This window comes from Oryza sativa, chromosome 8, assembly GCF_034140825.1.
Source record: "Oryza sativa Japonica Group chromosome 8, ASM3414082v1".
Taxonomy (NCBI): domain Eukaryota; kingdom Viridiplantae; phylum Streptophyta; class Magnoliopsida; order Poales; family Poaceae; genus Oryza; species Oryza sativa.
This window is the reverse complement of record NC_089042.1, coordinates 25,002,920-25,026,513: the sequence shown is the minus strand read 5'-3', so window position 1 is coordinate 25,026,513 and position 23,594 is coordinate 25,002,920. Positions and strand designations below refer to the sequence as shown.

The window sequence follows — 23,594 nt, the reverse complement described above, 5'->3', positions numbered from 1 at the left end:
TATAGTATTATTAGAATGTGTTATGTGGAATATTTTGGAACGGAAGAAAACTATAGTATGTACATGTGCCTGCCTCAGGTCGTAACAGGATTAAAAATATGGTTGGCAGATTACCGCTTATTCGATATGATCAACAGCTAACCAGCTAGGAGTAGCGAATTAATGAACGTATACGTACATTTTTTTTAGAAAGTATGAACGTACATTTGTTGGTGTGTCAATAATTATCTCTTTCAGTCCATCGGTTGATCGACCATCGACGACGACGGCCATGTTAAATGTAGCACTGTTCCCTGAAAAGAAAAGAAAATCATTCATTAATTTGCCGTACGTGTGTAGCCTACCACAACCTTACTCCCTCCGATCAAAAAGAATTAATTCTTAGATTTCCGTGTCCAATGTTTGACCGTTTATTTTATATAAAATTTTTTTTATGATTAGTATATTTATTATTGCTAGATGATAAAGCATAAATAATATTTTATGCATGACTTATTTTTTTAAATTTTTTCATATTTTTTTTCAAATAAGACGGACGGTCAAACGTTAGACATAGAAACCTAAGAATTGAGTTTTTTTTGGAAGGCAAAATTTGCTACAGGACACTCAAAAAACATGTAATTAGCCGTGGGACACCGCAAAAACGTGAATTGGCTGTAGGATATCGCAAAAGAGTGGTAATTGGCTACTGGACACTGGAGACATTATTTTATTATTTCCGGTGAAAATGGAGAGAGAAAGAGCGTTAAAAGTACTAAAATGCCCCTGGCCGCGAGCACTCCCTCTCCAGCCTCCTCGTTGTGCTGCGCACTCTCTCCGTCGGCGCTGCGTACGCCGGCCCCCTCCGCCTCACCCGGCAGAACCAGAATGGCATGTCGCACGCTGCTGTTGTCCTGTTCGCCCCCACCTGCGACGTTCGCGGCGGCGCTCGCTACTCGCCCACGGCCTCGCCGACGCGGTCGCCGGCGTCGAGGCGAACAACCCGGGGTTCCTTGACCTCATGCTGATCGAGTCGTTCAGGGCCAGACAGCCTCGGGGAGAACAGCGTGAGCTAGCCCGGGTGGTGCTGCGCCGACGATGACGGCAATGTCTTCTTCGGTGACCGGCTCAATGTCGTGCACGAACGTCGCGTTTCTAACCGATGGGGTCGCCGGCGATGCGATGCATGCAGGGCCTGGCTACGACGACGCGAGACCGTACACCGTGCTGTTCCACCCGCTGACGGGGCGCTGCGTGGTGAGGCGGGCGGCAGATGACGCGGCGGCGGCAACGGCAGCGGGGACGCTGGAGCTGGGCTGGTGCGAGGACACAGATGCGTGGGCATACACGCAGCCGGTGTCCACGCTGGCGATGCAGGGCGTGTGGCGGGGGTCACCGCCGCTCTGCCTGAGAGCCGTGGGGAGCGGCCGGCCGGCACGGCTCGCCACCAACGACGCCGCTGCCGACGCCGCTGGCTGCCGCGGCGACGCCCGACTGCTCCGGGAACGCCGAGCTGCGCGAGCTGCGCCGGGGATGCGTCGTCGGACGGGAAGAACAATCGTCGGGAGGAAGAGGAAAGAAAATAGAGGAGAGACTGACATCCTGGGCGCACGTAGGGCAATCTGGTCTTTTTTAATTGTTTCTCTCTTCGTTTCCACTAAAAATAATAAAATAATGTCTCTAGTGTCTAGTTGCTAATTATCACTCTTTTGCGACGTCTTACAGCCAATTCATATTTTTGCGGTGTCCCACGGCTAATTACACGTTTTTTAAGTGTCCTGTAGCAAATTTTGCCTTTTTGGAATGGAAGAAGTAAATATCACGTACAAGGATATTCAGAACCGGTTTGAAGCTGAAATATCGTAACCTACGAGAATATTGGCATTTTAAAATAATAAATCGGTAATATTTAGTTTACTATCAATATTTTATCTATTAGACACATGTATTACTAAAATATTAGCATTGCCAATTATAACTTGCCCATATTTCTCAGTATGATAGCAAACCAAAAAGCTAGTACTAGTAGTACTCCCCCACTATCATGTAGGGGTATACACCACACAACGAACGCAGCGGAAATAAAAGATCTTTTCACTTAAACATTGGCATGCATTATTGATACTGAAGCTATCACCAATCTTCTCTGAATATGTAGGAATTGTTTGGTTCACTACCACAATTTACCTTACCATGCCACAGCTTAACTTAGCCAGGTTCGTGTCATACTTATGACAAGATTCCTTCACCATGATGTGAATCCCATATGTTATTGGCTAATAAAAGTATGGTAAGCTTGCTTTCCTATGGCTGAAGTATGGCTTCAATTTTATTATCAACATATTACACATGTTAGCTAAATGAAGTATGGCAAGCTTTGACAATATGGGTATGTCAACCAAACAACCTCTACCAAGTTACTTTCTCTATTTCACGCTATAAGACGTTCTGATTTTGAATGGATCCATGCAAAAATCAATGAATGTGTTATATATATGGGTACAAACTCATGGATATTAGTTAACCTGAAATTTTCACAATTTGACCCTTTGCAAAAACTTTTTTTTTACAAATGAACCGCTGCCAAAACTTATTTTAAAAATGACTCTTTTGGTCAGCGTCAAATCACCTGGCGCTGAACTTAGACATCTCAGCGCCATGTTAACTAGCGCTGAATGCCGTGCCACCGTGGATGGGAGACTAAGTCAGCGTGCCAACGCATATTCAGCGCCACGCTATTTGGTGCTGAGGTGTCTAAGTTCAGCGCCAAGGGTTATTTTTGAAATAAGTTTTGGTGACGGTTCATTTGTAAAAATAGTTTTTGCAAAGGGTCAAATTGTGAAAATTTTTGTTAGTTAACCTAGGGTGTGTTTAGATTCAGGGATGTAAAATTTTGGCGTGTCACATCAGTATTATATAGGGTGTCGCATGCGGTATTCGGGCACTAATAGAAAAACTAATTACAGAATCCATCGATAAACAACAAGACAAATTTATTAAGCCTAATTAATTCATCATTAGTAAATGTTTACTATAGTACCACATTATCAAATCATGGAGCAATTAGATTTAAAATATTCGTGACACAAATTAATCGCAATCTGTGTAATTAGTTATTTTTTTAGCATATATTTAATACTTCACAAAGGTATTCAAACGTTCGACGTGACAGTGTGTAAAGTTTTTATACGATAACTAAATAGGGCCCTAGCTAAGAGTAGAGAAGCCAAAACATCTAGTAATATGAAACGGAGAAGTATACACACTACCGTACGTCTGCTCAATCTCACTTGTACGTGTGACGTGTCCACGTACGCCGACGTTCTTCCAGAACGTTCCAACTGTTCGTTCGTGCCTCCCTTTGGCTCATGACAAGGAGGCCGGTCGGCCTCACCAGCAGTGGCCACCACTACCACGCCAACCACCAATAATGCAGCTTACCTAGCACCATTGCGTATTTGGGTACGCGTGTTTGTGCAATGCACCCCGCGCGCCGCGAGAGAAACCTCGGCCACCTCGAAAACGACCGCGCGCGACGACCTCGGACCCGGAGACAGGCGCAGACAATCTCCCAGCCGATCGGTAGGCCCGTACCTGCGCAACGCAAGGCCGTCCATGGGGATATTGTTGAGGTGGTGGAGCCCTGAGGATCGGAGGGCCAATTAAGACGGGTTTGAGTTTGAGGTGATCAAGCTAGCTAGCAACCGATAGGCCATGTACCATGGGTAGCTCGGCGCGTGGCTCTGGCTCACGGCGTTCGGCTCTCGTCTAATTTCAAGCTTGGCCGCACCGTCCCTCGGCAGAGACGCGTGTCTGCTCTACAAGGGACGCGGCTCTACGAGCTCCTCGGCTAGGGGACCAGGCGAGGAGCTACGCTGGGTCGGCCATGGCCGGGTAAAGAGCCTGTGGACACCGCTCTCCCCTCCCCCCGTTTTTTCAGTTCCACCCTCATCTCCACTGCTGCTCCCTCCTCCTTGGTGTCATCGCGCTCGTCTTCTCTCCGTCTCCCCTGCTCATCAGCGATGGTGCGAGGCAGCGAGGTGGTGGAGGAGCCGTTGGCAGCCCCGCAAAGACGGATTCGCGACGACGACGACCTAGGGACAGCACGGCCGACCGGATCTGGCCTCCTGACCAGCCACGGAGGGAGAGTGAGGCGGTGACTGGCGGAGGGAGAGGGGATGCAGCAACCATCGCGCCGTCGCCACCACGCCCCGCGTGCCGCTCGCCGTGCAAAGAGGGAGAGAGGCGGCGGGAGAGGAAGGACGTGAGAGAGTGGATCCGGCTGCTAGCTAGCTAGGTGGACAGCAACGAGCAGCGGGAGAAAGCGGCAACGGCCAAGGGGATAGAGAGCGAGAGAGAGGCGAGCGGTGGCGGTGGGAGAGAGAGGGAAAGGGCAGGAGAAAGAGGCGATAATGACCGACGGGATAGAGAGGGGCAGAGCGCCAACGAGAGAGAGAGAGTAAGAACGGCGGCGGCTGCCGGGAGAGAGGGCGAGAGCGGCGACAGTGGGATAGAGAGATGGAGTCAGCCACTAGGGAGGACGAGGAGGGAGGAAGCAGTGGTGCCCGGGAGGGCGAGGAGGGAGGCAGCGACGACGGCTACTTCTGCGGAGGGTGAGGAGGGAGGCGGTGGTTGCGACTACTGCGGAGGGCGAGGAGGCAGAGGATCAAGAAGCGGCGATCACGGCGATGGGATCAAAGCGGCGAAGAAAAGAGAAGAGAAAGGGAGAAGCTGGTGGGTGCTCGGTGGGCTAGGAATAGAGAAGGAAATACATAATCGTGGTTACGTGGGTTGGGGTATCTCGTAAGCTGGAGTACCTCTCGGTTACTTGATATTTTGAAAGCCCAGCTGCGAGTATCCCTCATTGAGAGATGGGTGTCTCTAAGAGTGGCTTCAGTTAGTAATGACACCCTTGATATGGCTTATATTGTAGATGCCCTTAGGCTCTCTCTGAATTACAGGGTTGAGAAAACACGAGAATATAAAACAGGGGTTGAAAAATATAAGAAAAATTGAATGAAAGGATATTTTAGCCACGTGAAAGACATAGTATAAATTTACGTACAGAGACATGGAGGACTCAAAGAAAGTTTCCGTCGGGTTAAACCTACGGCGTGTTAATTTTCCTCCAATATCTTCTTTTCTTCGGCCAGTCATTCCATAGGAATTCCGTAGAATTCTTGGTGTCTCCATGATCTTCTCTTATATGTCAGAATTTTTATTTTTCTTGTTACAGTTAAAATACAAAATATAAAAATTCTGATAGATTTAAGAGTATAAATGTGTTAGAATTTTTTTTCTTTTTTTACCCTTTATATATAGTAAATTTGAAGATAAAACTTTACACATAGATATAATACTATTGAAAGTACATGTCCAATTTTTATTAGAATTTTTTTATGAAAATTGGTAGTTGGTGTGCACAGTGTGTACGCGCAAAGGCTTCTATGCATAAGATACGTTTCCAGTTAACCTACTGTTAACGACCAAATTTGGTAATACCATGAGCTGGATTCGAAGTTAGAAACGAAGCCCATTTGGAGAAATCCTGTTCGAGAAAGCAGAATACGTATAGGTTACGAGCAGCATCGGCTATAGGCGGTATCGACTGCCACATATCAGCAAAGCGCCAGATCCGACGAAGGTAAGCCAATGCAACCAGTCTCGGGAAAGATGGTCCCACGTCCGTCATCGGATTGGTTGAAGCACTTCATAGCTATTGCCACGCAAGGATTGGAGTCTTAGAAAGGGCAATTGTATCTATTAATTAGGACATTTTCTAGTTTCCTTAGAGATATTTTGGTAAGGGTCCACCTGAAGGACTCATTCGTATTTTAAATTGTGTTAGATATAAAGAGCTGTGTCCAGTAAGGACATATTATGTACTTTGGGTATAAATATGACCCGACACCAAATAATCAAAGGACGACAGTTCAATATACTTCAGCGCATCACCACCCTTTTCTATTTTTATTGTTTCGAGTTTTTGCTTTCGAGTTGGGCTGCATCGGGTTCGATCTCCGACGAAGAGGTAAAGCTTGTTATGGCGGCTTGCGTTCTCGGGATTAGTGCTTACATATTCATGACACTCTAATCCTGCCTACGTAAACCACCGAGTTATCATATATACCGCATAATCTAGATTGATCTCGTCATTTAAGCTTCATCGGCTAGCCTCTATCATCGAAAACGGCCGATAAGCTTAGGCTTCGATATCAAGCTAGACTATGCGGTGTATCTAAAATCTTGAATGGGTTTTCATCGATTTGATTAGATCTTATGTTTCTTTCCACGCTTAATGCTACATCGTTATGTTTCTTTCCACGCTTAATGCTACATCGGTTAGGTTCGATCTGTTAAGTACTGTCTTGAAACGTTTTATCTAGTTCCTTCTTTGATTGCTAATAGAGATAGCATCGGAGTTTTAGCCGACCTTACCTGATTTAGTCGTCTTGCTTCCTTATCTGGTTCTGGATAGTCTAAATATGCCTCTTATATCAAGATCTCATCTATTTAAAGTATATTAAGCTTCCTATTAATCTGCTAGGTTCATCCTGCTTGCTAGATTGGTTTCAGTTTTACATATTTCATCTGTGCTGATATCTTGGTATAAGGCAGTATTGGAGTATTAGCCGATGCAAGTTAGGTTTGTCCTATCGGCTATGCTATGAGCATGCATAATCCTTGCTTTGGGGCACATTTAGATATGGAGTGATTTATACTGTCTCAGTGCAGCTACCGATCTATCCCAATCACTCGATCTAAGCGTATCCCATTGTATGGATTACGTATCGCTAACATCTACAGCCGATCGAGTACACCAAACAATCTCCAAGTTTTCATCTGCCTCTGTCGATCTGACGCAAGTTACATCGGCATGGCCTCTGACGATACGTCATTGGCAATCCTGTCAATCCCCTATCGTTGATGGATTTAACTCTTTGCCCTTTTTTCTATCTTGTTGGTTGCAGGATCAAACCAGCTGGCACGCTCAGAACCCAAAGGCAATTCTTTGGACCTGCAGAGTTAAGCAGAGTTAAGCAGATCTCTCAGGCCAGTGCGTGTTTTTCGCGTCAACACCTACCTCATACTATTTGATATGGATATTTTCGCATTTGATTATTTTTGTGATAAATTGAGATATCCCCAGCTTCCATTGAAGGACAATTAACGGTGATATTTTATTAAATGCTTGGCTGGAAGAATGGCGTGCAACTGTACTATAATTTTACATTTTCTACAGATATATTTTGGTCATCAAGGCCATACGTACAGGCTGTATGCTCCTCGTGGCTAGTTCACAAACCATCGCCAAATAACTGGACTAATTCATACAAGTTAAACCGGTTGTAGCTACGACCCTGAGATATAAAAGATGAAAGGGTTTATTTGAAAGATTGTTAGATGCCAGAAGGATATATGTGAAGAACAAAATGTTGCGAGGGGCCAAAGCTTACAAGTAAAAGATTAAAAAGGTAACTAGATGGTATATGTTAAAAGAATGGAAGAGATAGAAGGACCTAAACGTAAGATTTCAGAAGGTGCAAGGGCACAAAAAAATGCCTCCAAGGGCATATCTGCAAGAGCTAAGGACCAGCACGTAAATTAGTAAAAAAATACCTCCAGGGACCAAGAGATATAAGTAGAGATGGTAACGGGTGCATACCCATCGGGTTCCCTTGCCCCATACCCACACTCGTAATGTCTAAATATCCCCACTTAAATACCCACACCCGTCACGGGTACAAAATCGTCCCCATATCCACACTCACACCCATGCGGGTAACGGGTATCCATACCCATATAATTGACTTGTAGCATTTATAGTTTTGTACTGTAATTAGCCATATTAGAGTTGTAAACCATCAATATTTTCTCTAGCAGCAATGCTATTAACATTACCGTTCAAAGGCGAGTAAAAAAAATTATACAACCATATTACATAATCAAGAAATCTAATAACAATGTCATATAACTAGACTAGAACAATATTTAAGATGTGAAATGAGTTTTATGCTATGATTTAGTAGTCATTGAGACTTATATTCCTCATAGTTTTAGGCTCAATCAACGAGTTTTTTTCACCCACGGGTTGGTGGGTACGGGTGGTAAAGAACGGACCCATATCCACGTACCCAATGGTTAAGAGTTTTCGCCCATCAGTAAACCCATTAGTATAAGAGTTAGAACACGATTAGCTCCTAATAGAGTAAAAACCCGTCGGGTATCGGGTTATGGGTTCCCATTGCCATCTCTAGATATAAGGACCTAAACGTAAGATTTCAGAAGGTGCAAGGGCACTAAAAAAAAGCCTCCAGAGGCATATCTGCAAGAGCTAAGGATGAGTAAGAACATTATTAGCTTCTAATAAGTAAAAACCCGTCGGGTACGGCCGAAGCGCCACAGCCTGTGCTTATATAAGCTGAAGAAACCCTCGCTCGGTTTCTGGTATGGTATTAAACTTCCTCCCCCGCGGCGCTCTCGGAAGCCAGGGGCGCGAAGGCCCAAACCACGGAATCACGGGGTTATAGACTATTAGAGCGTGAAGCAGGAGGAGGCCGGCCTTCTAGAATGTTCCAGATGCTTCCGCCCCGCTTGGCCTTCTCGACCAGATTCTCCTGTGGCGGCGGCGGCGGCGGCGCCGTCGTCGTCTCCGGCGAGAGGCTCGCTGTTGATGCTCGTCGAAACGACCCTGATGAGGTGAGGACGTTTTCTCCTTTATTTCCCCCACCATCTGGCTCAGAACCAATAATCCTGAGATAATTTCAGAGAGAATTTGAGAGAGACAAGATTGTGATCTCATGCTACAGATTTCACCCACATTTATTCAGTTAAAACAAAATTAGGGCCACGTCTAGTAAGTTCAAAGGAAATCCTGCACCTCTGAACACATACAAAATGCATCTCTTCAGACAGGAGATGAGATTAATTACAACATTACACTGAAGCTTCCAGCTCAGTCAGCAATGTACACTACTAGTTACACTTACGGCTTCATTCATTCAGTAGTTCAGTGCTTGCTAGAATATATTTGTAGCCTTTGTCCTATAAACAGATTTATACAGCAGGAAGAAACGGATATTCAGATGTTTCCCTACCAAAACAGCTACTGGATTCCTAGCAGCACAGCATTGACAGACAATAAATAGCTTTCCCAATCCAATGGAAAGTGTGATAACTGAACTCTGAACAACCAATTACACAGCTTCAACTGAGGATGTCAGCTCAGATGAGCAGAGACGCGAAGAGCGCCGTCACCATCGGTAGAATGCCGGCTCTCATGACAGCAGCGGCCTGAGAGCCTGACGGCGACGCACCGGGTGCAGGGGTGCTCCCATTGGCAGCGCCGCCAGGTGCATTCTTCGGCGCGGCAGAAGGGAACGGCGGTTCAGTGACGTCTGATGAGTTCAGTACCGGCATTGGTGCCAGAGCTGGTGGCTGGGCTTGGCTGCCGTTGAGTAGCTGCGCTAGGCCGCCAATTTCCGCAGGATTCATGTATGAAGGCATGTTAACTCCCAGACCGGTACAGGAGTTCACTGCCAACAGGACAGCATGCGTGCAAGCAGCAACAGTGAGTGACACCATAATATGGCCAGGATAAATTACTGTGCAAAACATAACACAATTCAAGTAACAAGACAAATATTTGCTTTATCTAAAATATGTTAGATTAGCGAGATGGCAGTACACAGGATAATTGTGTCTAGGTGATAAAAACCATGTTAGATTAGCAAGATGTCAGTACACAATTTGCTGGTGGTTAAATGGAGCTGCAAAGTTGATATTTCCTTATTCTTTTGTACTTGTTTCCTCCATTAGAGTTAATGTATACTAGGCGTGATCAGCTGAACGAACATTTCATTTTCATCATATCTAAGACATGCAAGAGTTGAAATAATAGAACCTTATGGATAATTGGATACAGAAAATGACACTTACTTTTGTATCTTCTGACTGTTTTCGGAAAATCAGTTATGATGCCATCAATATTAACTGACTGGACATAGCTATTGATTTCCACTGTTACATCTGAAAAGAAATCCCAAGGTGGTGATACAAACTCATTCCGGAACACCTGTGCATAGATAGCTAGCCCAGCAGAACGGAGATCTTTCACAAGATTTGTTTCCTTCATGATAAAGCCCTGGCTCTCGGGGAAAATAGATTCCCTGTCAACAATGACAGCATCAGCAAATTTCTTCACATCTACCAGTGAGGAAGCAGAAGCATCCCCGATAGTTGATGGGAGAGTGTAGACAAGCTTGTATTTGGTTTCCAGCTGCTTCAGGTTGACAAGAACAGCACTATCTTCTGACTGGATCATAACCTCCTTGGCTTTGGTAGTTTGATTATTATAGCCAGCATCACTTAAGGCTTTGGTTACAGAATCAACAACATCAAATCCTAATGAATTTGCCATAAATACAGCATTCTGCAGTACAAAAGGTTTGATCAATGTAAAAGGCTCCACTGATACGGAAATATTTTAAATTGGTCCAAATATGTGACAAGAATGAGGAAAATATAATTTTACATATACATATATAGATATATATGGTAGTAATGTAAAATATATTATTACTAGGCACCACAGACTTCCGAAAACAGGCTGTGTTAATAACTCATGTTTGTCTTACAAATATTGAAAGCTAACTTTCAGAAGAACTTTTGCCCACAGAAGGAAGATGATAGTGCATATGTAATTCAAGCGGTAGAAAATTTGAAGCTAAAGGATCAGATTAACAAGAATATGAAGTACTTCAAGACGAAGCATCACCTTTATGATGATCATGATGCCAGACAAATCTTTATCCTTAGCAAATGTTAGAAAGTCAGATAACCTGAAGAAATTTCCCGCATTTTTGTGCACTGGGTTCCTTACAAGATAATATATACTCTCTGGGGAAGATATCTTGGCTGTAGACAACGATCAAATGCATGATTATTTTTCTTCATTTATTGTGCCATCCACATTAATTGCCAAGATAGAGTAGATAAATTCTAATAGAAAAAAAATAGCAAGTGTGAGGTAAAGAAACTAACGTCTCAAATCGCTACTGCTAATATCAGCCCAAGTGAGATTGAATGTGAAGATTCCTGGAGTAGGCTGAATATCTTTAAAGATAGAAGCACGATTGCTGAAAGGGGTTCTCTGAACATTCGTGGTCTCAAACAGATTAATTGAACTCATGCATACAGGAACTCCATCACTGGTCATCTGAATGGAACAATCAATGACATCGGCGCCATCATCAACCGCTTTCTGATAAGCCAAATCCGTACAGTCTGGGTAGTCTCCACTAGCACCATTGTGCGAGATAATTAATGGGCTCCCTGTATAGAAACACTACAGCAATTAGATCAAGTAGAACTTCTGGGTATCAAGCAACATGGGTCTTACTGTACAGTAGGTTTGGCACCCAAATGAAACATACCATGATCTGTCTTACTGCTTACATTCAAATTAGTGAAACAACCTGCAGACATAGAGATTAAAATGCATTAATTATTACTCTACTTCACCAAACAATTAAAGAAAGCATCATAATTGTGATTGGTGGAAGTACAAGGCAATCAGTTAGTATATGGGCAGAAAAGGCATAAATTATCCAATCTTCAATCAGTTAGGACGTAAGTTTGTATAGCCTTTTATTATTATAGAATCCAAACCAAACATGCTTTATGGATATTATTACATGATAGACAGTGCCAAATATGCTGGTGATGCAATGATCATCGTTATCTATGATCACCCATTCAACTTTACAATTTATTCCTCTATATTACAAATCAGGGAAATGCTTCAGTGCTCCTCCAAAAAGCACAAAATTAAAACATATCGAGGATAGAATCTAATTTTATAATGGTAAAACTGACATGCTGTAGATGAAACTTCAATATGACGTACTTTGTGCTCCTCTGTAAGAATGTTTAAAAAAAATAAAGAAAAGTTGGTCATTAAGGATAAGGGGAAAATCAGTAACTGTGGTGGTTATATTGGGCTAACAATGACCCAACCCCTGGATAAAAAGAAATTTCCCATGTGCAAGCACTTGAGTCAACAATCCTAGATTCTTCTTCTACTTGCAGTCAAGATCTTATGTAAAGTATCTAACTACAAAAGAAAGAACTAAATCAGATGATCATCTCCTTTCCAAAAGAAAAAGGATTGAATGATCATTTTTTGACCAATCGGCTTATGTAGTTTTCAGTAGAGCAAACGAACCACAGTATTTTGGTGGTGACCAATTATTAGGTATAAAGCTATGAAAGTAGTGTTGTTCCTTATCAAACAAATATCAAGCATCCATTGACAAATTTTGTTCTTAGTAATTTTTTTTGCTTGCAGATTCACTAACTTTTTACAGAGAGGAGTACTGATGAACTTTCCAACTTTGATAAGTAATTAGAGTAATAATGATAGAATCTTACCAATAGCCGCTGCTGCAGTGAGTGGGAACTCAGATAATACTCCATCAACAGAGAAGTTATCACTACCAACAAAATGCAAATATTCTTCCAACGGATCATAGCTGTAATTATACGGAATAATTCTATCATTTGCAAAGTCAGAAGCATATATTTCTAAACCTGCACTGTGGGCATCTCTGACAATTGATTTGGCAGGCTGAATATAGTTATTAGTTGTCACTGGCCAAATGTACTCCTTGGGAACCATTATACCAGAGGCAACAGTCTTAATAAATGTCAAATTACTCAACAGAGAACCATATGTTTGGTTTGAAGAAGGATCAGAACTGGTTGCATCAAGAAAACGAAACACTAGCTTCGTTTTGCGATTAACTCTTCCTGATATACTTTGGAGAAAACCCAATTCAGGTGATGAGATATACTGCACAGAACCACCCTTCGGAATTGAAAGGATGTATTTTGTCATATTCAAACCATGCTGTCTGTAGAAAATATCGTGCTGCACGAATGAAAGATAAATTAGCTTCTATGGAACTCAAAGTCATGAACAGCTAGCAAGTAGCAACAACAACTTTTGCAAGTTCAAGTTGCAAGAGCAGTAGGTCAACCTCAATATTCAGCCAAACAGAAGATGGCTTGGCCAAATCTATCACATTGGTAACAGGAAGAATGGGAAGGAATGCAAAATCAAACTTGTCGGTGCGAGACCAAATTGCCTGTGTTACTGTTCAATGGCATAAAAAGAGTACAGAAGTATACCAGGTTAGCAACAAATCACATCAACACATCACACCTTTCAAGAGAGGAATTTCATCATCCAATCAAAATCAGAGTAAATTCTACACGTGCTTTAGCCAAAATACACATTGTGTGGAATACCTATTGCGGAAATACATTTTAAAAGTTCTCGTCATTAACACAATCTAACCAACTGATCCCACCTAACTACAAATGGTAATTTCTGCACAGTGTGGCCTGGACACATCAGTGTATGACGTGAAAGCTGATGCTGCTAAGGTGGCTGGAGGAGCTAAATGACTTCGGTATCTTTTGTGCCATGCTGTTATAATGAAGAGACCAGGGAGATTTCTTAATTGACACAATGATCAGAAATTACCATATGTCACCCTAAAAAAAATATTACCATGCGTCATTTACAGGTTTTCTTGGTTGATCAGAGTCATTAGTTAACAGAAGATCATCACACATGCAGTTTTATGATAGGTACGCCAAATAGTGCATTGCTTCATGAATACTGTTTTAATATCATAATGGTGTGATAGTTCGGTCAAAGCATATAGTGCCTATGTCTATGTGAAGAGCTAAGAGGCAAAACCATCATGTGTTTTGGTGATCAAAGGGAATTTCTTTTTAAAAAAACTTGAACATCAGAGGCACATACTACCAGGACCCAGGGGTAAACCCGAAATTTCGGTCCTAAACGGTGAACCCTGGAGAAGAGTTGAAAAAATAATAGGTTGACACTTACAGATAACACTTTGCAGCGAAGACATGGTATAGTCAATAGGAAACCATCCTTTTTTTTCTTCGCCGTTGACAAGGTATGCCTTCTTTCCCGCTCGGTAAGCTTGGCTTATACTGGTGCAGTTGTCCATAAGTAAATCCCGGAGGCAAATTCCGACACCATCCTTGGTTAGTTGCACATTGCACCACAAAACGGTGTCACCCGAGGTAGAAGACAAGGCAAAAACGTAGGCATTTTTGCTGGAATCAGGAAACACTCCTGAAAAGCCACCTTCAGCTATGACGATGGGCGCGTTACCTGCAATAGCAAATGCCCAATGGTTTGCTCAATTCAGGCTATACACATCAATAGCAAGAACCCATAAACACACCAAGAACTATAATTTTAATTGGTAATAATTATCAGTTACAGAGCTGTAAGTAATGATCGGTAATTAAGCAGATAAAAAGGACAAGAAACAATTAATTAACCCGGCGCGGTGCAGCGATTTCTCAACTTATTATGAAACTCCTAACAATTTCCAGGTCATATGCTCAGTTGCTGCTCTGCTCACATGATTTCCAGCCATGGAAAAAGGAATTGCTCCTTAGAAATCCTATATAATACGAATCAACTCAAAAGCAAAAACCCCAACCCCAACCCATTCAAACCAGAGTCGTTGAATGCCGTGGAGAAAAGGGAAACAGAACAAAAACAAGAGGAAAGGTTCAAAGGCCGATTGCCAGAACCTTCCTCCCCCTCCCCTTCCCCCTCCTCCTCTCCCCGCACGCCACCGGGGAAGGAGGCAGCAGAGCTTACCGGAGAGGGTCTTGTAGGCCGGGGGCCTCTGCGCGGCGGCGCCTCCGCCCCCGCCTCCGCCTGAAAGGAGCATCAGGAGGAGGCCGCAGCACCACAGCCGCACGGCGCCACCGCCACCACCACCACCACCACCCCAGCTGCTCGTCGTCATCCCGCAGAACCTTCCAGAAGCTTCCTTGCCGCGGAGCTCAGGAAGAGCAGAGCAGAGAGGGAGAGAGAAGAAGCGCACTGCGAAAAGCGGTGGTTTTTTTTCCTTTTTTTTTGTTTGGCAGAGAGAATATTGGCAGTTTGGCACACGGGGATTTTGTACTATATGTATATATAGGGGAGAAGAGGGCGAGAGGGTGGGACCCACCTGTCAGCATCAGAGAGTGGTGGCCCGCGAGGGGACGGCTGGGGATGGGCCCACCGCACAGTGAGACGCCCGTGAACCGAGCGGGGCTTGGCGTCCCCCGAGAAATTGCACCACAAAGACGACGCTCGCTCGAACCGCGTGCTTGTCTCCAACTGTTTGGTTGTTACTCCTAGCTATCAGTATACTCCCCCGTAAAAAAAAAAACGATTTCCGTGTCTAACATTTGACCCGTTCATCTTATTTAAAAAAATTATGAAAAAATTTAAAAAGATAAGCTATGCATAAAGTATTATTCATGTTTTATCATCTAACAATAATGAAAATACTAATCATAAAAAAATTTCATATAAGATGGACGGTCAAACGTTGGACATGTAAACCTAAAAATTCAGTCTTTTTAAGACGGAGAGAGTACTTTATTTATTTTATCGTTTACCGCGTGCTACCTCTGTTATTTTTAAATATGAGATGCAGTTCATTTTTAAGAACTCCATCGTCCAAACGGCATATTAACAAACGAAAAATAATTCGTAAATAAAACTTTTATATACATGTTATTAGCGATTTGAAAGTAAAGGTTGAAAAATAAACTATAATGAGAAAAACCTCACGATCACATTTAAATTGTAGGTTGAAAATTCAAATTTTAGTTTATAAGCATAAACATAAACGAAAAGAACTGGCCTTTAAATAGTATTTGACCAACTTATGATCAACTTATAAGCTGTTATGTTGCAGCTAGCACCGTTTGTTTGGGCTATTAGCAGTGGCAACTTTTCCGTTTTTCGTTAGCGGGCTTCCTAAATTACTGAATGTTCCTTTTCTTTTTCAAAAACTTTTCTATAGAGGTTTCATTAAAACATAAGTAGACCGCCCGTGTTCATGTTTGTAATAATTAATAATCAATTAATTTGCCTCGTTTTATGTCTCGTAGAGTTGTGGGAATGGCCGAAAATAATTAAATCATAGTTGTAGTATGATTCGCTTCCAACATAGCGCTCACATATCAACGTTGAAAAGAAAATGGCAGGATTTGCTTGCGCTTGTTAAATGTATAACGAAGAATTTGATAACCCCAACTTAGATTGTCATGATAATTTTTATTGGTAAATGGTGTCAAGTCTTGGGATAGAGAGGTGCTTGTTTGTTTATAAAGTACTATTGTTCTTTAATTTCCCGCTTGTCTTTTGGCCTTTACTTATATAGTAGTACATGCTTCCATTCCTCTGCTCATTTAGTACTGCAAATGATCATTCAAACTTTTAAACAAACGGGATTTAACTTACTCTTGATTGCTTCATGCTAGTTCGACCTGCAGATAGAGCTAGAATATAATTTTTTTTCAGGAGAAGAAACCATGCATCTGGGCAGGTGAAAACACGCGTATATACCTCTGACTTTGTATTAACCAACTAACTAGGCTGTATTTAGATTTAAAGTTTGGATTCAAATTTCAGTCTTTTTTCATCACATCAACCTGTCATACACACAACATTTTAACTTTTCAGTCACATCATCTCTAATTTCAACCAAAATTTAAACTTTGCACTGAACTAAACACAGCCTAAAGCTGATCATTTATAGATGAAGAACGAAGCTGAGATAGTGCCAAGCAGCTGTAAACTTGTAAAGCGATGTGCGCTTCTGTTTCGCAATCAGCTGCGACGGATTCGGGCAAAAGTGGAGGAGTGGATCCAGTGATCCAGTCAATCATACGGAGGCTCTGAAGTCTGAACTGATCGATCACCTCAATCGCCATGGCAGATACGGCAGCAAACCAGAATACTCCATCCGTCCTTTAAAAAAAATAAATTAGATATAATATAATAATATAAGTTTATTGTACTATGATACTCCATTCGTCCCAAAATATAAGTACTTTTGACTTCGACACAATTTTTAATATGCTACTTTGACCAACAATATCTATAAAAATAAAAAAAATAAATAAAAAGAGTTGCATATTATGATAGTTTGTTTAACGATAAATCTAGCAACATCAATTTTACGTGAGTAGGTAAGATATAAATAAAACATATTGAATGAATAACATTCATATTAGAAGGGAGCAAATTAAAGTGAAATTATTTTTGAACCGAAGGTAGAGGCTATCTTGAGAGGGAGGAGGGCATGCCAACGTCTTGGAATTAGAAATTGGAACTGAACTTTACATTTTTCTGCTCTATCAATATGAACATCGCACTGCCGAATTGTTAAAAAGAAGAATTGGACTTTGCCTAGTGGGCGGACACGGTCACGCAATACACACCTCCAAACATAGACCCTAAACATAGTGTCGCAGTCGCCACCACCATCATCACGCTGTCGTTGGACACAAATCTTGACATGGATCCTAGGATAAGCAAATTTTTGAGGATTTAGATCATTGAAATCTAGCTAGCGACACTCTATTTAAAATATATTCAGCATACGGAAAAGTAATATGTTACACCATACTTTTTTGGGAAATAATATGAGGTACGATAATAATATATCACACCTAATAGAGAAATGCTTGCTATCACTTCCTTACAGTACTGCAAAAACAAAATACTGTGGTACAACATTAACCTTAAAGCACAATAAGTCAAGATACATTGAAGGGGCAAAATGAAACCTATGACAATACATGAATGTTTGATCTCTTTGGAATGAATAAATGTTTGATCAGACGAAGTGCGCGTCCTAAACTACGCTTCGGGTTGTTATTTTCTAAATTTTCATTAGCATACTTTTAAAACTGGTTAGCGCTATGTTTCTTGCGAAAATTTTCTATGTAGAAGTTGCTTTATTTTATATATATATATATATATATATATATATATATATATATTCCAAATTTTTAATAGTTAATACTCAACTAATCACATGCTAATTATGTTTCTCGTTTTAATCCATTTCAGATCGGACTTTGGAACGGGTCTAAAGGGATGCAACCACCTTCTTTAAAATGCGAGTGGCCACTTGGAATTTACACTTTTGTATCCATATTGTAATTTTCTATACTACTTTAAAATATTGGTGGTAGTGGTGGTTCTGCTGCCACCAACTGTCATGTGGGTTTATATTTGAGCGTTCACTATATGAATTTCATACAACATGTATATTTATATCAATTGTTCAGCAACCGTGTAACTCGACATGCACGTACAAAATTTTACCACATATATTAGGATGATTAGATAGGGAATAATTTTATTTTATTTTGTAGGGTTTAATATAAGCTGATTGCAATGCATGGGTATTTAATATTGTAAAATGGACCGAATGTTGACCGCCCACAATAAAACAGTCTCCACAATGATCATGGCAACAACGAAAAGATAAAAAAGGGAGATAAAAAGAAGGAAACGGTTTCTTCAGCGGTCAAGACGGATTGCGACATTGCAAGTTTGTATTGGGCAAAACGAACCACGAATGTGACCAGGTCCGCACGGCAGATTCCAAACAAGAGAGGGAAAAAGATGACAGCGATCTGTCCGTGTCACAGCGTGCATGCCTCCAAACACCCAAAGGGTATATAAAACTCCAAGATATTATCTAAAAGAACAAAAGAAAATTAGTGTTGTGGAGAAGAAATGTAGACTTTTTTTTTACACCAAGAAATGCAGACTTGGCCTTCGACTTGGGCTCTGTTTTGAGCTTTGGATCTGGTCAGTCTCTAGTATGTACGTGTGCAAGTCGCCGGTCAAGGTCGACCGTTTCGGCTTCTAGCATGAGAAAAACAATACTATCTTCGGTTTTTTAATAGATGACGCTGTTGACTTTTTCTCACATGTTTGATCATTCATCTTATTAAAAATATTACGTAATTATAATTTATTTTGTTATGAGTTGTTTTATCACTTATAATACTTTAAATGTGATTTATATATTATACATTTGCATAAAATTTTTGAATAAAACGAATGGTCAAATATGTTAGAAAAAGTCAACGGCGTCATCTATTAAAAAATGAGGAAGTATTATACTAGCAGTTCTTCTCTAAAGAGATATACTAGTATACTTCTAGTAGTATTTCTTTATAAAGAGATATACACACTACTCTGTTCTAAATAAATTTATATTTCACACTTCCACATACACTACTTCTGCTCTATCGAATCCTTATCTCTCACTTTATCTACTCCCAGTCAATGCATTTATCTCTTACTTTTATAAAATTTGGTATAATGATTGCTAAAATTTAAATTAAATTTATTTTGTGGTAAACAAGAGAGACTAAAAATGGAATAACACTAGTAGACTAACGATTTTTTTCGTGTGGTCGGAATCGGTTTTTGCGTGTGGATCTTCCACCCGTCTGGAACGAGGTGTCTGTGAAAATCACGATTTTCACGTGCGGGTGACACACCCGCACGCGGGCGCTTAAACTGCCTGCATGGGAAAATAAAAAATCAAAAAAAAATCAAAAACGCCGTCACCACCGTCGTCGCCGTCACCACTATCGTCGTCGCCACTTTGCCCGAGACCCGCTGCCGTCTTCCCTGCAGTTGCCGGTGACGGATCTGGCCTCCCCACAGCGGCCAGCGACGGATCCGGCCTCCCCGCGGCGGCCGAGGACGCTGCTCCCGGCGGCGGCCTCCGCGCTTCCCTTCGGCCGCACCGCCGCTGACGCCCCTCCCCTCTGCCGGATCTAGGGAGGAAAGGAAGGTGAGGGGAGGAGAGCGGGATCCTGTAGGGGAGGGCGCCCGGCCGACGGATCCATGCGGGGACGGCCACCGCCTGCCGGATCCCGCGCGTCATTGATCGCCGCGCCACCGCTGCCGCAGCCGCAGCCTACGCCCATTGCCACCATCGGGGAGGGAAGGAAGGGGAGGGGAGGAGAGGGAAGGGGAGGGGAGGGGAGGAGAGGACGGGACGGAAGGAAGTGGAGAAAGTGGATAGGAGGGAAGGAGAGGAGAAAAAGAGGGGAGGTGAGAAAGGGGGAAAAATTTAAAGTGGGTAGGAGGGAAAGAGGGGTGGGTATTTTTCAATGCGACCGTACGTGAAAATGGGCTTATTTTTTCTAAACACGACCAGTAATACTCCGTATGCAATCTAAATGTGTTTTTGTCCAAGGATTTTGTGTAGTAGTGTAGGTCCATGACGAAAGGGATTGCTATTTACTATTACTATCAGTAGTTGCAGGCCTTGTCATGATCCTCATGGAATTATTAGTTTGGCCAACAGGTCGCAATCATTAATTTCCCTCTAGCTAACAGTTGCAATTTGCAGAAACACCGGCTGTTGCTCCCGGATTTCGACGCCGAAGCCGTGTGACGGTCCCATGATCGATCGAGGTATGCTCGGTAGGGTTTCAACTTTAAAATTTTGGTATAGAAATTGGGTCTAGAATATGGTTGTAAAACAGTATAAATTATTTTATGAGACTGCTTTTACCTAACTTCGCTTTCGTTTTAGGTGAAACTGAAACTTTTTTTAGTGAACTTCAGCTCTAGAAAAGTTAAAGTTAAAGCTAGAGCTGTGCTAAATAGGTTTGTACCTTTCGTTGGACGCATGATGCGACGTAACTTATATGTGTGCGCCAGTTCACTAGTTATTACTCCCTCCGTCCCATTATAAGTACAATCATAAGTTTCTGTGCCTAACTTTTGACCGTTCGTCTTATTTAAAAAATTTATGAAAAATTTTTAAAAGTTAAGTCACGCATAAAGTATTATTTATATTTTATCATCTAATAATAATAAAAATACTAATCATAAAAATATTTTAAATAAGACGGTTGATCAAAATTTGACACTGAAAGCTACAACTGTGCTTATTATGGGTACTTATTAGTATTGCCGTGTGAGCGCTGGCACTACTATTTTGGTGCCCATGTTTTCTGAACGAGTCCATGACAAATACAGTGTGCGATAGCCTTTCTAATTCAACGCCAAAATATACAGGTCTCACCTCAGTCACTGACCAAGTCCAGGACCAGAGATATGTCCAAGCCGTTCCATGCAAAATGCCTCCGGCGTTTACGAGCAGCAGTAGCAGCGACAGTAGCGTGAGCGTTTACGACATTCAGGGCGTTAGCAATGCAATCGACGTGTTGTTCCGTACCCATGGCGCAAAAAAGGAAAAAAAAATATTCAACGCTATGTCGTCCATATGCGGAGTCAAACGAAGAACACGGAATTAAAGATAGACACGCGTTCTCTGTCTACATGGAGAGCATGCGACGTAAAGAGATGGGCACACCGCCGTGTTGTGGAGGGCGGATCCTAGCGTGGCGTGGTTTTGCCAGGCGTACACGAGCGATGTAGTGTGAAGCTTGTTACTTACAACGATCTTGAGCATAGTTGGTCTCTTGGGCCTCTTGAGTGCGTAGCCCGTATTGTGAACACCCTCACGATACACTTACGTGGAAAGTGAGACCTCCTTGTCAATTTTAAATCTTATTTTAGTTCAATACGTCCACCTAAGATACTCACCATTGGTTTTCGTCTCGTAGATACGACTCCTACTACCAAGGACACCAATATGGCATTCTATGATGTCTGCCCTAGCTATCTAGGGACTTGGGTACCCCAACCCTCTTCTCTCGAAGCGTCGGTTGAATGGAAGACAAACAAACGGTATTGTCGTCTCCTAGACGCATGGAAAGACCCGTGTGTTCTATATCGAGGTTGAGCGAGTATGATATGTGTTGAGTGGTTGATTATGTAATTGTCCGTATCTCAATTATCAACTCCAAATAGATTACAATCTCAGGAGCCGACAACATAACATTCTCAAATTTTTAATGTTTCTGTTGACAGCTAAATTTAGCACTAGATCAATTTTAGTCTAAATTTAGAAAAAGGATTGTAAACTTTACTGCCAGGCCGGCCTGACCGCTAATCTTTGAGCAATCAGACTGGACAATAATATGTGGTCAGACCAGTGTCCAAACGGTCAGACCTTCAACCCCTAGTCAAAGTCCAATTTAGTGTTTTTTTTGTGTGTGTGTGTTTTAGCTTAGGACCCAGGTTTTTGAGTTATAATCGATCTACAAGCTAAATAGGATCTGGTGAAGGCCTTGTAGATTATAAGACCATCCCTCTTATAAGGTCTCGGTTGGTAGAGCTCCAAACTCTAAACTTCAACTCCAGTAAAAGTTGGCTCCTTTAGGAGCTGAGGTATGTATAGAAAGTGTTTGACTAGATTACTCAGCTCCATGTTACCATATCCCTCGTCACCATTTTGTCGAACATCTTGTAGGTGTCACCCTGCCGTTGCCGCCGCCGGGCAGCCTGCGAGCCGTCGGCATCGGTCAGCTTGCGAGCCACTGCCGCCGTAGCTCGCGTGCCGCCTCCCATGCTACCGCGCACGCGCCGCCGCCTGTCGACGCCGTCACCCGTGAGCCGCCCGTTGCGGCCGCCGCGCCACCGCCCACGGCTGCCGACACCGCCTGCCGCCGCCGACGTAGACGCCGCTGCCACCACCACAACCGGCCGTCGGAGGAGGATGGGGAAGAAGATGGAGAGGAGAGAGAACGAGAGGACAGAAGTAGGAAGGGGTATTTCAGTGGCATTTTTGTGTAAATACACTAAAAAATTAAAGGTTAGTGGGTCTTTTGGGATGGAGTGGAGCTGTGGAGCAGAAAAACCCAGCTCCACCCCCGTAGTACAAATTTGTGGAGCAGCTCTGCAAACTCCGCTCCAAAAAAGGAAAAAACCGTTTGGCACAATATAAAAGTTGTTTTACAATTTTCTATATAAAAGTTGTTTTACAATATTACATAAATCTAATTTTATGTTTAAACTCATTAAATCACATGTTAAAAGGGTTTCTCGTTTCGCATGCCCATACTTAATATCTCCATCAGATTCAACCACAGGGCCAAGTGGGCACGCCGATTTCAAATATCGATCGATGGTAACAGCTCTGCTAGCATGTTTATCGGACATATCATTGCACGTGGTATCATATGCTCAAACATAAAACTCCTCGATAAACCGGTGAACTAAAAAAATAATATTTTTAATAAAGTTTAACTCAAACTCAAATTTGTTTTTTTTTTTTGGTTGAGGGAGTTGTTATTCATCAGGTCCGGTTTGGGGATTTAATCCCAACGGAAACTACTATCAAGGGAGTAGGCCTCAAGTCATGGCCTTAGGCCACCCAGGCCATGGCCCAAGGCCAGGAAACGAAGCCCATTAGGTCTAGCAAAGTTTCACCATACTAGCTAAATCCATGTGCTTTGCTACATATAAAAGAAAAAAAATATCACAATATTTACTACAATAAATCATATTTACCATGAAATATGTAGCCCACTTTTTCCCTATAGGAAAATGTGGCTATCCATTTAAATCTAGTTGTATGTAATATTAAGAGGTTTAAAGCGTAATATGTAAAAATTACAACGGGGTAGGTGGGGTGACATATTCACTGTCAACACCATTGGATTATTTTTAAAGGAGTATAGCTAATGGTGGTCTTGATCTAAAAATGCTATGGGCTTACGTAGGCCTCCAATAAAACCTAGTAGATCCGTGGAGTAATAACGGTAATTTCCAATTAATATCTTATCGTACAAACAAAATACATTTAGTGGAGTAATAACTGTAA

At 42.2% G+C, this 23,594-nt stretch overlaps 1 protein-coding gene across 2 annotated transcripts; it reads right to left on the bottom strand.

The window, feature by feature from the left end:
• Positions 1-8,773: 8,773 nt before the first annotated feature.
• LOC4345965 (glycerophosphodiester phosphodiesterase GDPDL3) lies at positions 8,774-14,988 on the bottom strand. 2 transcript variants are annotated; one of them, XM_015794764.3, is made up of 9 exons: positions 14,696-14,988; positions 13,901-14,194; positions 13,020-13,135; positions 12,412-12,910; positions 11,415-11,456; positions 11,023-11,313; positions 10,757-10,896; positions 9,919-10,411; positions 8,774-9,584 (listed from the first exon to the last, which is right to left on the bottom strand). In XM_015794764.3, exons 1-9 carry the CDS (start codon positions 14,844-14,846, stop codon positions 9,205-9,207), a joined length of 2,406 nt encoding a protein of 801 aa, XP_015650250.1. In that variant the 5' UTR covers positions 14,847-14,988; the 3' UTR covers positions 8,774-9,204. The 2 variants fall into 2 exon arrangements, with proteins under 2 accessions (XP_015650250.1, XP_015650251.1); XM_015794765.2 differs by having other exon boundaries at positions 8,774-9,515.
• Between the last annotated feature and the right edge of the window lie 8,606 nt (positions 14,989-23,594).

What these genes read in the sequence shown, in the direction of transcription:
- LOC4345965 (XM_015794764.3), bottom strand. Translation starts at nt 14,846, where the DNA reads ATGACGACGAGCAGCTGGGGTGGTGGTGGTGGTGGTGGCGGTGGCGCC. An exon ending in GGCCTACAAGACCCTCTCCG is followed by an intron (nt 14,195 to 14,695) that starts GTAAGCTCTGCT and finishes TTGCTATTGCAG; the next exon opens with GTAACGCGCCCATCGTCATA. An exon ending in CTGTTTGGCTGAATATTGAG is followed by an intron (nt 12,911 to 13,019) that starts GTTGACCTACTG and finishes TCATTCGTGCAG; the next exon opens with CACGATATTTTCTACAGACA.